General features: G+C 40.6%; 1 protein-coding gene across 1 annotated transcript; it reads left to right on the forward strand.

Moving 5' to 3' along the window:
• The first annotated feature begins 5,228 nt into the window (after positions 1-5,228).
• Positions 5,229-17,543, forward strand: rbm44 (RNA binding motif protein 44). The gene is made up of 20 exons (XM_055059897.1): positions 5,229-5,475; positions 5,597-5,624; positions 5,695-5,801; positions 6,871-6,945; positions 7,013-7,061; positions 7,151-7,185; positions 8,079-8,260; positions 8,344-8,501; positions 9,269-9,776; positions 9,844-9,902; positions 11,139-11,297; positions 11,375-11,540; positions 11,625-11,659; positions 12,346-12,421; positions 12,525-12,588; positions 12,662-12,748; positions 12,825-12,898; positions 15,228-15,301; positions 15,397-15,595; positions 16,993-17,543. The coding sequence occupies exons 1-20, from the start codon at positions 5,229-5,231 to the stop codon at positions 17,260-17,262; spliced, it is 2,652 nt and encodes an 883-aa protein (XP_054915872.1). The 3' UTR covers positions 17,263-17,543.
• Positions 17,544-18,045: the final 502 nt, after the last annotated feature.

The raw sequence follows: 18,045 nt of genomic DNA on the forward strand, positions 1-18,045 counted from the left end.
GGTTTGATGGTCTAAATTGCCTTTTGTTGTAGGTGTGCATGTTACAGTTGGGAAAAGGGGAAAACCAACGTTTAAGATTATAAAATCACATCAAACCAATAAAAACATTTTTAATACAGAAATGCAAAGTTAATTTAATACCTGCTTAAAGGTTATTTTCAAATCTTGCATTTAATCTGACAAGTCTCATTGGAATGCATCATTCTGATTTATTAAATATGATTCAATTATTTTTACTCAAATTCTATACATTGATAGGAAGTGAGTCATCATTTGATGTTATATTGTTTTGACGCTAATTTGATTAAATGTCTGGGCGGATGTTAGAAGAAAAAAACAGAGTGCAAAATATGGCAGCTTCTGAAGTAAATCTGAACATGATCAGAAATGATGGAGCCTTTAAGACCAGGTCTGTGAGGATTTGGGTTTTTCTCTGTTGTTAATTTCTGTGGCGTTTTCAGTTAATTTACTGTCTACCCCTTGATTGTTCCCAGCTGTGTCTTGTTTCCCTGATTACCCTTTGTTTATTTAATCCTTCCTGTTTTCCTTGTTCCTTGTCGGGACCTTGTCAAGCTGTCTAGTCTTGTCTGCTATCAGTTATTCATTGGTACTAGTTGCTACCACTAGTGAGCATTAGCCTTCCTCTCGTCTGTGCTGCCTGGATTTTTGGATTTTGGACTTTGTGTTCCTGGACTAACAAATAATTTTTCTTCAGTCCAATCTGGTTCCTCAGTGTCTTCCTCGTCACCTCTTCACTGCAAATCATGACAAGACTGACTGAGATGGAAAATATCAGAAAATGACTGAATATGGGATTTCCAGTGGAATATTGCTAACTGGGATTGAGGCAAAATTTCTAATTTAGCCAAAATCTGAGTGCAGAAACCCAGTGTCATTTCTTCTTCACAAATTGTGAAGAATTGTGTTTGCATGTGTATTTGTTGTGATGTGAACAGCAGCTGAGGGCTGAGGCGAGTCCTGTGGCCCTTCAGCAGGCAACTTGTGATATTTTCTCTCTGACTCCCCAGAACTCCTGCCCTGCAGCTGCAGAGCCTGGCTTGTAACACCACTGTTGCTCCAGTTAGTCATGAAGTGAAGAGCATGATGGCATCTGATAGGCTATCAAAGTGTGTTGACGGCCACAGCACTCTGCCTGCTGATGAGTCAGTGCCTTATCAAACCACAGAGAGGAAAAGCCGAGCTGTGGGCTCCAGTAATGCTGCCTGGAAGGCAGAGGCCATTGATTGAGAGAGCAGAGTGCCTTGGAATATTATGAAAGGCCCTTTAGTGCCCTCTGGGGAGCTGCCCTGCTCTCATATTGTGTGTTTGTGTGTGAGCACAGCTTCTGCCAGCACTCACAACAAATACAAATATTTTATTAGAGCGTTTGTCCATCTGCTCTGAACACTGATGACTGAGGGCTTCAGATCCAGTTTAGACGGACCAATAAAAGGCCGAGGTTCTTGTTATTGACATCATCATGTGTCGTTTTGCATATTTATTGCATTATCATATTAGCATTTGCTACTTTCAGCATCAATGTAATACCAGGAATACATTGGATTCTCATATGGATAAGTTCTCAGTAATGCTGCTCTAATTTACAATTAATCAGTTTTTATTTGTATAGCACATTTCAGCAACAAGGCAGTTCAAAGTGCATACAGTCAACAATTGTGTAACTGATTGCATTATTGTGTCATCATCAAAACAATCAATACACATCAAATAAGCTGATCAATGTTCCAAATCTATATAGGTGAGGTTTTTTGGAACTCAGTGTTTCAGGACGTTTGTTCCAGATTTGTGGTGCATAGAAGCTGAATTCTGCTGCTGGTATAACAATGTGTTTCTGTCATCAAAAAAGCAAATATTTCAACAGAAGTGGTCCATTATGACTGCAGGTTTAACTGAGGTAGTTTCCAAAGTACGAAAAGCTGGACGGTCCACCTGGACGACTCTAAGATGCTTCAAGTACCAGATCCTGGGCAGTGTTTGCTCCTCAGCATCTGTGTAAAAGCTCTCCTGTGTGGGCAGAGCTGACCCCTATGACTTTGAAGGTCAGGCCTAGTCATCTGCTAGTTTTTTAAGATCACACCTTCTTCAAGTGAAGACAGTCAAGTCTTCACTTGATTGTAAAGACCAGACTGGTCTTCACAGACAAGCTCTCCTCTACCCATTTGTGACATAGCTGTTATTTCTCTGTGTCTGACATTGACCAGTAAAACTGTCCAAGGTGTGTCCCCCCCAACCGCTCCTTCTCACCCAATGGTCACAGTCACTGAGGAAAAGCACCAAGTCAAGTCTCAAGTCTTGCTCAGCTCTCTAATACCTAAACAGAATCCAGTTTTTCTCAGATACATCCATATAGGCTGCCACGAGACTGACAGTAATGTGGAAGGAGCTGCAGGGATTTCCAACACATACCAACATGTGACAACAATCCCCTATTCTCCTAGTGTCTGGACTGAAGAGTAGGAGAAGCCTTTTCTTCTGAAGAAAACACCTGGCTAAAATCTCCCAAAACATTTTTAAAGCTTGTTGCTACCCAAAGTTGACCTTTTGATATATAATCCCAAAAGTTAAGTTTGACACAAAAACAACACAGAACAACAGAACACCAGACACTCAGAGAGTAAACACATGACTTTACTTTAATTCAGATGAATACGATATTAATATCGTTTAAGTGAAGAACACTAAAGTTTTGGATGACGTAGCTAGACCCCAGAACTAAATCTAAAAAAAAAAAAGAAAACTGACAGAAGAAGGCAGTGGACAAGAGATGTTCCCACAACCTGAATTTAAGAAACTTTTACCTCTAGAATGGACAGATATTGTCAAGCCAAAAAGGTTTGAAATTTCTTAAGTTGGTCTCTAAGTCCAGGCCTGGCAGAACCTGTCAGTGCATTATGATGTTGGAAACACATCCTGGTTGAAGGTTTAGGTCTGCACATCATTAAAGGAAAATAAACCAGCACATAATCAATGCTGACACAGTATAAAGCCATAAATTTAACAGCACAGATTAAATCACATGACCAGGAGAACCACTGATTCACCAAGAAAAACGGGGCTGCTCCACAATAATGTGGTTTCACACATTTCCTACAGAAACACCAGGAGATTCACGCACTCATTAACGGGAAGAGAACATCTGAACTCTCTCCAGCTCTCTGTTCACACAATGTGAAGGACCCTAGTGAAGCCTGAACTCTGAGGCATCACTGAGATCTTACAAAAACACACGTACCACCCATATGATATTTCTATATTTCAACATTTTCTTTCGGCAGATTTGTTGTGGGGTGAACGATGCTACCCTCTGGTGGACATTTCTCATTCCTGCTCACATCTTAGTGCAACACTCATTTCTGAGGTTCAAGAATTACTGAACTTTAAATTCAGCAGGGAAAACACACAGAGGATTTTACAATGTGGTTACTTAAGACAAAAACACAACTGTAAATAGAAAAAGAATTGGATAAAAGTTCATTTCAGCTTTCAAAAGCCTATAGAAACACCTTTCGCAGCAACTGCTTACCAATCGTACAAAACATCTCTTGAGGGAGGCGACCAACCTCCTGTGTAGCCCAGACATCCGGTGGAGGAAACACATCACAGTCAGCTGCATCCAGAAACTTCTTTCAGTCTTAAACTCCATTTTGTGACCAAGTGAGGGTGAGAACACAGATCAACCGGTAAATTGGGAGTCTCTCTTCACCTCTTCTCAGAGGTCACTTTGAAAATGAAAGTCATGCTGGAGAGAAGAGGTTATTCTACTTGGCATCCTCCCACCGTCGCCTCGTACAACATCCAGTCCTTCCCTGAATATTTCCTCAGGTTGACATCATGGATAGTTTGGGATTGGCCAGACAGAACCCTCTGAGATTGGACAGCAGTAATTATATGTCGAATGTCATTGCTGGTGTTTTTTCTCTTCGGCATTGTGTTAACACCACAGGAGAACCAAAAAAAAAATTTACTTTGGTTGGAGCATCAGTACTTCAACATATTTTTACTCAAGTAAAAAAGCAGCCGTCCAAGAAATGACAGAAATAAGAAAAAGTATTTGGTGAAATACTTTTTGACTGATGGTATGAAACATTTCAAAATTGAATCATCAGACAGAAAGAGAACAGTAAAAGAAACATTTTCCCAAATCAGTATCTTTTTATTTGAAACTTTAACAAAACTTGCAGGTGAGTGTCTGGTGAATTTTTGGTTAGAACAAGCTTGCTCTTCGTTCAGTTAAGTTCCCCTCAGAGAAATCCTATGAGTAGTACGTACTTACTGAAGTACTTACTTAAGTAAGAGTAGTGATACTTAAGTAAAAGCAAAATGTATGGTATCGTGAAAATACACACATTTCCCACCCAAAACCTTATTGAAGTAAATGTAACTAAGTGCCCAACTCCAGTTAACACTCACCTGTGGGTTCAAATAAAGCAAACTACCAAAAGCCCTGCTTTAATACAATCAGTCATCAGCTGCAGCTACGGCTTCTTCTCACTGCTGATGAACGTGTAGGAGGCAAACTTTTATTTTTGTTGGATTCAGCGTTATCTGTATGATCAGTCACATCACCAGAGAACTGGCCCCTCAGCGGAGCACATAGAGGCTCTACAGACGGTTCTGTTTCTGAATGCGGTGTGCGCAGCGTGGGAGACGAGGACAAAGGCTGCTCTAATATGTTTTAACTCTGTGTTGAATTGCTCCAAACAAAAAGGTTCACAACAAAATGCAGATCTCCCTTATGGTGGCTTACAAGCAGTCTTGCTGGATGATCTACAAAGTGACATAATGCAATCAGCATTAAAAGCAAAATTACAGACAAAAAAAAAAAAGCTTTTATTTATGCATATGCTTTTATTATTGCTATTTCTGGTATTTAGGTTATTTTCTCAAAAGGATCTCAAATCTTGACGCCTAATATTTCTGGCCCCAACGGAACCAGAATACTGGTGAATAAATCTCAAGCTTTTCCTCATTAACTAAGGATAAGTAGGTCACGCCGATGTGACCATGTGACCAACCTTGCTTTAGCTTCCATGCTAAAGTTGAAGGGTTAGGCTGCTGTAGGTTAAAACAGCTATTTTCAATTTTTATTTATTTATATATAGATATATCTATATATATTTTTTACAAGGACAAAACACCGGGTGACAAGAGTTAGCCTTTACAGTTAAGGTAGAATTAACGCCAAATTGATTTGGTTTTCACCCGTAATGATGCTGACCGCCAAGAGAGACAGGGTGAATTCCTCCAGCCCTGCAGGCTTACAGCTGCTGACGAACCATCCCTCCGCTGTGTGTCTGGCCAGTTGGCCGGGTCCAGCCGCCACGGTGTACTACGAGGAGCCTGTTCCCCGGTCGGTCTACAGGGTTGTGGATTGTCCCGCCGTGTCGGCGCTACCTCAACCGCTGACACAGTCGGTGACGCCTCCATACTATCTTTGCGAACATTCGAACACGAGTAAGTTCCTAAAGTCACGAGGCGGGCTAAAAGTAGTTTGCTAATAACATGGAGGTTGTAAAGATCTGTCGTTTAGTTTGTGTCCTATTATTCAACTATTAAATGTGGTTTCTGCTTACAGAGGAGAGCCGAAAGCTCCTACTAAACAGGTAAAGCCATATTGTTCTTTCTATGCTCATAAGGAATAGACGAGAAGCTCTGTTTCTGTTCTCTGCACAGGTCAGTTCTGGACCTGGTGAACACGCATCACTACCTGGCTTTGACGGACACGGAGCTGCTACGCTGGTATCTCAGTCTGTCGGCGGAGGACAGGAGCATCATTCTGGGTATGAGCGGGAAGCCCGTCTAGTGTGCCACACCTCATCAGAGTGGCATATCACAGCCTTTTCTGTCAGTTTAGAGAATTAGCAGAACAAAAAAACTATTATAAAATGTTCTGGGTCGTCTTTGAATGTCTAATTTTGGTCCCTTGAAGGTACAGACTGTGCCGCCAGATGTCGTCTGCACATAAAATCTTATGAAGATACCTCATCATCACCTTTCATACACCTGCATGCAGAAAACAACTGTTTTTTAATATGCAAAGGCAACCTGGAAAAGCCCAACCATGAGTTGTCTCACCTAGCAAAACTGCAAATGTTAAGATGACAGTTGTCTTTGAATTTAGTTTTTGCCAATCCCTTTCACACAAATCTCATCACAATGCCAACTTCTGAAAACTGTTTGCTTCACCAACATAATGCACTCGAGTTTTGCACTAGAGTTTTGGAAGTAAAACTTCTAAAACTCTTCATACAACCAAAACTCACACACAACTATAGCATGTTCAAAGTTTTTATCAGAAATTTGACTGTCTTTGAATGAAATAAGACAGACACAGAGTCATCAATCTTCCAGGTCATGTGTGATGAACTCATAGTGGAAATCTCACAGTTGTGCTCAAAAACTTCCCTGTCCATCTGGTCCGTACATATTGCTCAACTAATTACAGTGTAATATCTGTCACACAAATCTGAGCTCGCAATGAGATAGACATGAGTATATTGATATGAACAAGCACTTGTGATCCTGTTGAACACAGTGTTCCAATATCTTCCAACATTGGGTTGGGTTTTAAAGGTCATTGACTGGATTGGGTCATAGCTGCAGAAATTGTTGTGTTCATACATAAAATCTAAAGTCATATTCTACTTTGGTGTCCCTCAACGTCCAGTTCTTGGCCCTCTCCTTTTTTCATTGCATTTTCTCTCTTTAGGGTCAATTTTGAGAAACCATGACATCTTTTTTATTATTATGCAGATGACTGTGATGATTTCTCTCCATATGAAGCCTGTCTGCCCAGCCTCTCATGTGTGTTTCAATAAATTTTGTCTGATGTTTTGTTTTCTTCTTCAGATGAGGGAGGCCTTCATTACTTCCTACAGAATCATCCTGGGTTGGAGCTTTCTCAGGGTCATGTTTATTTGAAGCGTGAGTTTGTGGATCTGTGCAGCTGATGAGAGCTTTGCCACCATCTAACATTGCTCATTCTCTACAGCTAAACTTGGAAGTTGTGTCCAGTGCACAGTTACAGCCAACCAGAACTTGTAAGTAACACGGTGAAGCAGCAAATGAAGCTCTGGGCTCTGTGGAGGAGTTCAGTTAACAACAATTTGTGTTGAAACTTTGTTTTCAGGTTTTGCAGACCTGGATCACAGGACTTCAGATGTGGTAATGTGGCGTACTCTGGTCTTCTGATTCTGTAGCCAAACCAGGTTAATGCAGGACTCCAAAGGCAATATTCAGATGATTGACCTGATTGTGCAATGCAATGGCTCCCAAACCCTGGTCCTCAGGGATCAATGCCCTGGATTTGATGTCTTTGTCCCAGCACATCTCATTTAAATGACTTGACCTCCTGTGCAGCTATCATGTGCTGCAGAAGCCTGTTAATCACCAATTCATTTATGTCAGGTGTGCACCTAAAAGATGTCGACCACAGTGTTCTAATATCTCGGTCGGAACATTGGGTGGGGATTAAAGATGACTGGTTTGGGTCATATCTGCAGGACAGAACTTTCTGTGTTAATACAAAAAAAAAAACATAAGTCCATTTTGCCACTTCTTTACTGTGGTGTTACTTAAGGTTCAGTTCTTGGCCCTCTTTTTTGTTCAGTTTTGTGAAATTGACTCTAAAGGGAGACTGGTATGACCCAAACTGGTCTGTTGCTGCATCTTTAATGATGAGGGCTAGGAATCAAGGTCAGCCAAAGGTTGGTGAAATTCCACTGAAGATGTAGAAACTACGTCTCTATAGATAAAAATATCAGCTATTAGTACTGATCACACATCAGTACTAATAGCTGATATTTTAGTACAGTGAAAAGCTGTTGCCACCTTCAGCAAGTAGCAGGTGTTAATAACTAAACAGGATTTAAGGGTGTACTCACCCCCACCATTCTGGTCTGATTTAAATAGACCAGAGTGTGTTTCCCCTGTTGGTCTGGATCTTTTGTGCAGAAAAACGTCCACAACTTTTTTTAAATTTAGGTTGTGGTTGACCTGTCAGAAGGTTCCCCCTTCAACTAATCAGTCCAGGGTTTTCCCCCTCCCTTCCACTACAGAAGCGTGTCTGCAGATGTTCAAGATGCTTCACGGTGACCCAAGGGAAAACTTACCCCAGACCAGCTTTTCTAACAGTGTGACAAGATCTCAAAATCAACTGTGTGAGGAGGCCTGTGACAACGCCGTGGTCCACCAGATGGCCTACAGCCTCCCTCTCACACACACACTGAACCAGCACAGGGTGAGTGGAGTGGAGAGCAGGTTTTGCATGCTAAGCAGCCAAAATTGGTAGTCAGTCAGTACAGGATGTTTTATGTTTTGTAGGGTTCATCAGTGTCTGAACCGTGCAGCAGAATCATCAGTGCAGCGGTGCCATTCAACATGTACTTAGAAAGATCCAGACAGAGAAGAAATCCTGAGGACTTGGCAGCATGCAGCCAAAGGGCAGCCTCCACCATACAGGCACATCACCACAGTTTCAGGTGTCACCTTTATCCCTCATAACTTCTTAAATATAAAAAACTCGGCATGGAGTGACAGCAGAAAATGAGTACAACTGGTTGAGAGAGAACAGGAAGACTAAATAAATAATAAATATTAATGTATTCTTCAGTTTATCCTTAGTACAAACAAAAACTTGCCCAACAAAACCCTTGAAACTGAGAGTTCTGCTAAAGGGGATGAGCTCAGACATGTAGTCCGATTGTATGTAGACATGCAATAGTGTTTTGTTTATTTGGGTTAAAAGAACTGTTTTGATTCTTTTACTAACACTTTTGTTTTTAAATAAACTGGAATCTTCTTTGGTAACTAATTGAAACAAAATATTTCTTAGTTAAAATTGAAATGATTCTGCTAATATATTGTGTCAATTTTATACTTCTTCCTAATGGTTTTACAAGTAGTTAAATTTAACTTACTGAAACTTGCAACCATCCTGTTCCAGGCATGACTTTCAAAATGACCTGCTGTGATCATGTTAACCATGACATGTCTGTTTTATCTCATCAGTTCCCCTTTCTCTCACTTATTTTTATTGAAAATTAACAACTTTTTAGATTCATTAAGATTGAAGCAGTTTTTTAAAATTATTAAACTGATATATTTGTTTCTGCTGGTTTTCACAGACAGTGTGACGTTTTAATAAAAATGTGACCTAGTTTTTCAAGGCCATTGAAGATGTGGTGTAATTTCTGAGTAGGAGATGAATTCTGGCTGAATGGAGCCATCACATGTTTTCATATTACAGTCCAGTGGAAAACAGCGGGTCCTCACAGCAGATAAGAGTGGATGCCATGAAACTCACACAGCGTTCAGAGGAGGGTAGCAGCCACACAGCGCAGATCCAGCAGGGTCCTCCTTCGACAGGTGCTGCAGGAGAAAACATTGTGCTTGGTGGCGAGAAAACAGGAGTCAGTCATGTGGAGATCAGACGGCGCTCTGAAGATGAAAGGGGTCAGTTCAATTTCCCCATCAAGGATGATGGGGGCAGCCTGGTGTGCTTGGCAGGCAACGATGTGACTCTGCAGAATGCTGGGGCTCCAGTCCAGCTGGGTGACACTCCAGCAGCCAACAGGCTGAAGAGCACTGCAGAGAAGTTTACCGCCACTGCTCCCTGTGCACCCAGCTGTGACGCTGTAGTGAATACTGATGTAGAGAGCTGCACAGCAAAGCGGACCCAAACTGAAGGTCCAACCACATCCGAACATAACATCATGACTGAGCTTCAAATGTCTGATCTGGACTACCTGGCTGAAGTAAGGTTGGAACCTCATGTTGGTTAGGACTGCTGTAGATAGTTTCTCACCTTCTCTTTACTTTCAGGAGTTGATCAAACTACAGATGATTCAAGAGCACCAGGAGCCAACGAAGAAGAACAAAAGGTAATGTGTAGGAGCAAGAACTGGTGGTCCCAAATGCCTGTTGTGTGGTGGAATGTGTTAGAAAGGTGATGTGACGCAGAAAACATGCTAATCCCAGTAGTTGTGGACCACCAGTTAGTCGAGGACCACCAATGGTGGTCCTCCAGCAGGCCACTGTTTTTTGTATTTAAAAAGGATAGATCATACTTTTGAATCCTTGCTCTTCACATGTAAATAATTCACTTGTGATCTATTTGAAATAGAACTTAAACGCGTTGGTCTGAATTTCTTGTTATTGTAGCTCCACAGACGCCTCGTTTTTGTTGAACAACTTGTTGCTCTTAAAACGAGTTTTAAGAACAACTCGTTTTAGATGGGGGAATTTTTCCGCCATAATCCAAGAGCACACATTTTCAGTATGAAAGCAGAATTTTATGTCTCTTGTTCTCAAAACTTTTAATACTTCTGCTTACATTTTTATTTTGAAAGCAGGACTTCATATCTGTCTTCTCAAAACATGTAACGCTTGTACTCAGAATTTCTCCTTGAGCTCAGACTTAGTCTCTGCTCGAACTCTCTTATCTCCTTTGAAACTCCTTTTAGCACAGTCGCCTGGCAACCGGTGTCAATAGAATGAGTGTTGTAGTGAGTGCGTTTTTTTCCTTCTATCAATTATAGCAAGTTGCTATAATTGATAGTACCCAGTAGTAGTAGGGAGAAACAACAACGTCAGCTTTCTGACACTAAACATCCACCAGCAGTTTGCCACTGATCACTAACAGCCTTCTGATCTTAGGCAGGAGTTTGTTTACCCAACCAACTCCCTACATCCAGTGTGTGGCACCTGTATGTAAAGATTAGCTATTTTTATAAAATTTAGCTAAAAGCTAATGTTGGCTTAAATGATATTATTAGCCTGTGGGCTATTAGTAGCATGTTGACACTACCAGTTGTATTTGTGCCATCACAAGCATGGAGTCTATGTCTTGTGCCAGTATCTCAACATGCTCTTTTCTCAATTGTTTTTGCTAATTGTGTTGCCTTGGCAATGGAAAATGCTAACACTAGCAATAGCACACACTTAACACATTTTAGTATATATGTATGTATTTTGGAAGTGAGGAAAACTAAACATAGAGACTGCTGATTATTAGGTGGAGAACAATAGGTGCCTCCTGAAAGCCAAATGTACTGCTCTTGTGAGCATTGCTATAGGAAGTCCCAGTTGATGCGTGTTCCCCTGAATGTATGTTCCAGCCCTGGCAGTGTGTCGGCTGCTCCGAGAATGGACTGCGGCTGTAAGCTGCGCGCCCAGCAGGCAGAGCTGACCCTGCTCACCCTGCAGTATGAGATGTGCAGGCAGCACGTATGGAGGCTCTACTACACATCCGCTGAGGGACACCTGTCCACAGGAATGTGAGGAACCCTCAGGCCAATTAATCTAGCTTTGTTTGCACACAAACTTTCTAGAAAAATCGATCACGTCTCTGCAGAACTGAAGACCCGCCACCAAACCTTGTGAAGATCCTGCAGAAGTTGGAAACTGACTATAACCTGATGAAGAACCAGATCCTGACGGGGGTTCCTCTGGAGGAGCTGAGTCCTCTGTATGTGGAGTCTGAGAAGATCATGGCAGGAGCATGTTACGTCCCTGAACAGGTGGGAGGTTACCCACAACTCCCAGCCAAGAGCCCAGACGTCTGGGCTTTGAGAACCTTCCACAGTAACTTTGTCTTTGCTTAGTTCCTTGGTGGCCTGCTGGGAAAGACTCCTTCTTGGTAAGTGGAATTGTTGGAGTTCCTGTTCAACAATCAGCGAGATGCTACAAACTTAATTAGGAAGTCAGTTGAATTATTTCTTCTTGATTCTGGTAAAAAGGCCCTGTGTGAGGCATAGGTTTGTACAAGGCCTCTTACATGGTGAGCTTCAGCTAATAATGTCCATAAAGGAAAAACAGCAAGTGGTTTTCTAGTGAGCTTCTCATGGAGACGGTGTAATCTGGGACTAAAGCGATATGTCAAGTAATTTGTGATTAATTGAAGAGAGAAATAATCGTCAACTAATTTAGTGATTGATTTAGTAGATTATAAAGATTGCAATAAAAGACAATTTGTTAGAACACCATTATCAGAGTAGTAATTAGGCCAAAGTTATATTAAATATAAATTTTCCATTAAAAACAAACAAAAGAAAAACTTAATCATAATCACCAGATTAGCATTAAATTGAGCAGAAAGGGCTGAGCTTTTCCCATGTTAACGTTAGGATTTGATCAAGTGTTTGCTATTTTTAAAATCAGAATAATCAGTAGAATAATTGATTAATAAAATAATTACTAGTTGCAGCTAAGACTCCACAATATATCATTGTAATATGTGTGCAATATTCATACACTGAAAGACGCAAAGATTGTTTGGAGTGCAATTCTTGTTGGCTAATATATTCAGTACTCCTCTATGCTAAGTCCCACCCAGGGGACCAAGAAGCATGTGGGAGCTGGAGACAGCGGAGGTCCTGATGGGGACAGACAGAGCTGCCAGGTGTGATTACAGCACACACCACAATGTGCTCCATGGAGTAGCAGCAGCAGCTAACCCTAAATACTGTTTGTTTCCCCTCCAAAAACTGAAACTGCTCCACAAGGAAGATGAAGAGGATAAGAGAGCGGCAGCTCTTGTGCCCAAAGAGCGATTGGTTAAGCAAATGGGTGAGCAGAACCTTTGCACAGCTGATGGAACCACAACTGTTGCTGAATGTTCTTCTGTTTTTGTGCCGCGCAGGCTTTGAGGAGGTGAGCTTTAGTGAGGCATGGTACGATGCTGAGGAGGAGCTACAGTTGCCAGGACCGGCAGTAGACACAGCCGACAGTAGGAATTAACCACAGCTACTTAGGCATCATCTGTGTTTCATCTGTTTAAATTGTGTGTTTGTGTGTGTTGACAGATGACAGATCAGTCAGTGGTGAGAGCAGCAGCTCAGTACTGTATGTGTCCAACCTGCCTGGTTATATGACACAGGTCAGTATACCCACACATGCTACTTTCTGCCCTAACATTATCAAATGTGGGAAAGTGGAAGATTTTGGTGAAATCAGTGAGTCCCAAAGATTTTCTGGGTTTCCCTATGGATTACAATAAAATCCCCGTGAAAAAGGAAAAAAAAATCAACTAGGCACACATATCTTTCAACCAGACAATGAACCTATGACCATATTTTGTTTTAAAACTCCACTGAAGTTTATTTCACTCTTCAGGTTGCAACAAACCTTTACAATAAAACACTTTAGTGTAATTTTTTCCCCCTCATTCATCCTGGTTGAGAGGGTGAAGTTATGTCAATTCTAAGGGCCCTTTACCAACAAGGGCCCTTCCACAAGTTATTCATTTTTTGTTCTTTGAAATAAAAATAAAAACCTTGGGGGCCCTGTCAATTACAAAATTAATCGTATTGTATTTTTGGAGATTTTTTTTAGCAGTAAAAATGTAAAGTTTCCCCTCCCAGACCATAACACACACATCCATATTTTCCCTTATGCCCCTGGATCTGCATGACATGGTTTGTTCATGCATGAAATGGTTCGTTCCTGCTTGGCGCTTGATGGTGATGATGACTGTGTTCAGCTGCAGACAGTAGAAGACAAGAACGACTGTGCCTGTTACTATGCCTCCAAGAAAAATAATAGTTAGGTTTTCAAAAATAAAAAATACAGAGAGGGAGAGAAAAACGCAAGCGTTTCAATTTATAACAGTTTTTTTTATTTCAAGAGAGGTGGGTAGACTGCGAGATCATCAATTCCTGGCAGCACCCTTGTCCGTATCGCTTCCCGAGCTTCCTCCCTTGCAAAGACACTGCACCCCTCAGAGGGTGCGCCCCTCACTTTGGGAATCACTGGGTTAAATGGTCATTTTGAAATCCCCAGTGAGTTGTATTTCGTTGTAATGGCCAGCAGAGGGCAGTACATAACTGATATAGTTGATTAGAAATGACATGTGTAGCAGAGCTGACAGCCTTAACGGTTCATAGCACAAAGATATGGAGGCCCCATTTAAATTTCTTCATAAATATTCTAGTCATTGTTGATATAGGTGTCTTAATCACATTGGTGGATTGACAAAGAAAAAAAAAACAAAACAAGCAACAAATAATAGCTAGAGGACAACATTTTATTTTATTCTGCATCACAAATGAAACAAACTGCTGCAATGTTCTGGAATAGCAGAACATTAGTATCCCGAAATGTCAGTACTTCCACCTAATTTTTTAAAGAACTCAAACATGTGAAACTAAGAATCCCTTTTAAAAATTGTTCAGTTTTACTGAACACCAAAATATTTATCACATGTAAAAGTACAACAAAACTAAAAGTGTGCATACTTTCATAATCATCATGACCTTTGTTCATTTTTATTTTTCCATCTGTCACAATAGTCAGTGCTGTTTCTTTCATGTTCCTGCAACTACAGCTGCTCAGCCGCTTCCCTTTAACCATGACTGACATAATAATGCATTGCAATAATATTCATGTCCACAGTGTTATTGTGTTGAAATATTGTATAGTGCAGAACTCCAGAGTCTTTTTTGTTTAGAAAGTCTGTCTTTTTCTTTTAAAACATTTGCTGACAATAGCTGCATTTTTATTGACCATATTTTGTCTAATGGAAAAACAACAAATTTGAAAATCTCAAATTTTTGGATGGAAAAACTTTTGGTGTAGGATGAGTTTTTTTGTTTTGCTTTGTGCCTTAACAGAATTTGGTTTATTTCACAAACTGCAATGGGAACACATGTTACATGAACAAACAGATGTTACTACTGACACAAATCACAAAGAGAATGACAGGGAGTGATGGGAGGCCCATGGTCTTGTATGTTTCTTCATTATTTATTGCGTGAACAGACTCATTCACATCAGATTTTAATCGCGTTCCTTATTTAATGGGAACACCGGAAATTTTTCAACATGAGCTCAGTATCGACAAAGTTTTGAGCAAATTTGCCATGGAAATGCAGAAAGGGGTTCACAAATGAACGATAATGTAGCTATTTAAGCAGTAAGAATTGTCAAAATTCCAGCATTTATTTGGATTTTTTTGTTAATGTAGGAGTAATTGGGTGTTGCTTTAAGAAGCCATAGATGAAAATTGGCATCACTGTGACATGGCTTACCACCCAACAACATTGGATCCTTTTAGCTTCTGAATCAAACCTGGCTTGAAGCATATTTTCAGTTTGTGATGATGCATACATTTTTGGGAGAAAAGTTTGCTCATCTGTTCTGCATGTAAAAACCCAGCCACTTCATAGTTTTCACAGGTATTTGACTAAAGAGCCTGAAACATGTTTCAGAGTGATGTGATGCAGTTGTTTGAGAATTTCCAGCCATCAGAAGTCAGCATCTTCCCCTCAAAGAATGGCGTGAGGTGAGCTGCTGTCCCTCATCACCTTTCACTGGATCAGTTCAACTGTCTGTTCCAGTGTTTGCTCATGGAAGTTCTGTCTCTGGCCGGTGCTCTAGAGTTGCTGTAGTGGTGGTTGATGGCCCAGAGGAGGCTAAAGCTGCAGTCAGAGAGCTCAATGGTCATCGGCTGCACAACCGTACCATACACATCAGGCACCTGAGTGGAGCCGCTGATGGGGGCCACACACTTGGCCACACCTGGGGGTCCATGGTCCCAGAGGATGCTGACACATACTGGAGGCTCACTGAGAAAAAGGTGGGGTTCTGATGGATTCGTTTATGCTTTAAAATCCACTATGCATGATACATGACGGGTATTTTTCAAAGGAATATAGCAAATCTAATAAGCAGAGTGTATTCTTAAGCCTGTTGCCATGGGGACACTACCATGTTTCATCTGGAGAAATGTTCTCACTAGGACTGGCTTTATTTCCTGACTGCAATACTTTATTACACAAAGATACAAAAGTGAATTTGGTAACAAAATGTTGTTGCTTGGCTACTGGAGTACACAGAAAAAAAAAAGTGTCATCATATATACATGTATGCATATATACATACAAGAGTAACTAGTGCTGTGTAAATAATAAAAATAATCTAGAATAAATATTATACAAACAATACATTGTTAAAATATGAGGCAACAATAAATGTAAGATTGAACTATTAAGACATCCAGTAAAGATATTGCACTTGGCATTTTCAGGCAGATTATCACATTGAACAACTGGATCTACTGAGGATCACATCACAGGATTTATTAGAGCAACTAAAGCCCACAGCAGCAAACTCATGGTTGCTCTGTGCGAAAACTCTGGGTTGCCCACACATTAGCCACGTTCAGGTTGCTTTGTTGCACAGAGCATTATTAGTTCTTATGCAGAAATATACCAGCGGGTGGCAGTAATAGATATTCAGAGTTCTGGTCTGCTTTGCCATGAAATAAGAGACAAAAGTTTAAAATGATTCAAGGGGCAGCATTATGTAAAACCAGCTTTTAATTCTACATCATGTTATTCAAAAACATTCTGCAGTGCTACTTTGATTCTTTCATGCAGGTTTGAGAAATCCTTTACATCAGAAAGCAAACGGTCAGCTCTGCACACAAACTTCATTGCATTTTATCCATGATGACATTGAGTGTTTCACTTGTTGTTAAACTGGTTGGTCTCGTGTTTAAACTGTAAACCTGACGGGGATCCAAGCTGGATCACATATGCAGGCTCTCCTTTGCTCATGTAGGTTGCTATGACAACCAGTGTAAAACTGTTCGTATCAGAAAGGGATTTCTATGTAGATGAGAAAACATTCACTTTGGCATGGAAGACGTCAGATCTAGACTAACGTGCCTAATCCATAAGGTCAGTTCTATATTGTCTAATTCTATGCTTTGTGCTCCGAGCAGCATCATGCTTCATTATTATTTTTCAGAACGCCTAATTGCTCTTTCTTGGATCGGCTTTGGCTGATCCAAGAAAGTGATCGGCCAATGTATCTGTATTGTATTGGAAGTGAAAAGTAGAACAATGCATTTTTACAATGGATAAAACAATTGGACTAGACATTCTGAAGAAATATTTTGGTTTTATCAGTATTTCTAGCTCAGCTGTAAGATTGTTCCTTAAATTGACCTTCATCATTCTGTCTGCCCAGCTGGTAAACCCAGCGGTCCTCAGCTCCAGCATCTTTCCCACCACCAAGGGGACCTGCGTACCTCAGCACTGCGGCACCATGGGTGGGCATGACGTGCTGATGGCCGAGCTCACCCAGCTCCACCCCCAGGTCGACCGTCAGACAATCCTGAATGCTCTGATGGAGCTGCAGACCACACACCAGGGGGTCCTGGCCAGCCTGCCCCTCAGCACCATCAGAGACATGACCTCTGCCCTGCTGACCAAATCGCCTACTGCCACACAGAACTAAGTGGAAAAGACTGTGCACCTCTGTTCAAGTTGTATTTATTTCCAAATTAGCAACAATTCTCAATTTTTATTTGAAGTTTGAAAAGAAAAGATCCAAGATTGTTCATGGGAAATTCTGCATCTTCATTTTCTGTTGGGTTGCTGTTCTTCACCAGTTAACAGATGGATGTTTGGATCTAATGTTTAGATGTTTGTTCTTATAAAAAGCTCACCCAATGAACAATATTCTCTCAATTTTTTTTGGTGGTTGGTTAGAGTATTTTTTAGACCAATAAACTTTGAATTATTTATTTAAAACTTAGGAAAAAACACAAAAATGCCTAAAAGTCATAGGTTTGTTATATCAAACTTAAGTATTAGTATTGTTATCGGTGATGCAGACCCCACATTTACTGGACTGATACCACAATATGCAGTATAGACCAACTCTAGGATATTGAAGCAGGTTTATGAAACTATTGTAGCATTAAGAACAATCAGCGAATTAGTTTTTTTTCTTTTTACCATTTAACACAATGTTTGCCACTTTTGATGTAGTTTAAGAATTAATTTTTGCTGGAATACAACATTCAAGTATTTAATTAGTATTTTCCTCCAGTTCTAAATTTACTGCAACAAAAAGGATGAAACAGAAGTTTCACTCAAATCAGGTGTGTCAAACTCATTTTCGTTTTGGGCCAAATCAAGATCATGAAGGCTCTTAAAGGGCCAGTTGTGCCAGAATGTGTTGATAAAACCTGTTCACAAACTGTTAATATGTCAACGAATTCTTAAAATCACATAA

Source organism: Poeciliopsis prolifica, unplaced genomic scaffold, assembly GCF_027474105.1.
Source record: "Poeciliopsis prolifica strain line A6 unplaced genomic scaffold, Auburn_PproV2 SCAFFOLD056, whole genome shotgun sequence".
In the NCBI taxonomy this organism is placed as follows: domain Eukaryota; kingdom Metazoa; phylum Chordata; class Actinopteri; order Cyprinodontiformes; family Poeciliidae; genus Poeciliopsis; species Poeciliopsis prolifica.

Bases quoted from the DNA above. Each gene is read 5' to 3' on its own strand.
- rbm44 (XM_055059897.1), top strand. From the start codon at position 5,229: ATGATGCTGACCGCCAAGAGAGACAGGGTGAATTCCTCCAGCCCTGCA. The intron at 9,777-9,843 runs GTAAGGTTGGAA...CTTTACTTTCAG, and splicing joins ATCTGGACTACCTGGCTGAA to GAGTTGATCAAACTACAGAT. The intron at 15,302-15,396 runs GTGAGCTGCTGT...CCGGTGCTCTAG, and splicing joins CCCTCAAAGAATGGCGTGAG to AGTTGCTGTAGTGGTGGTTG.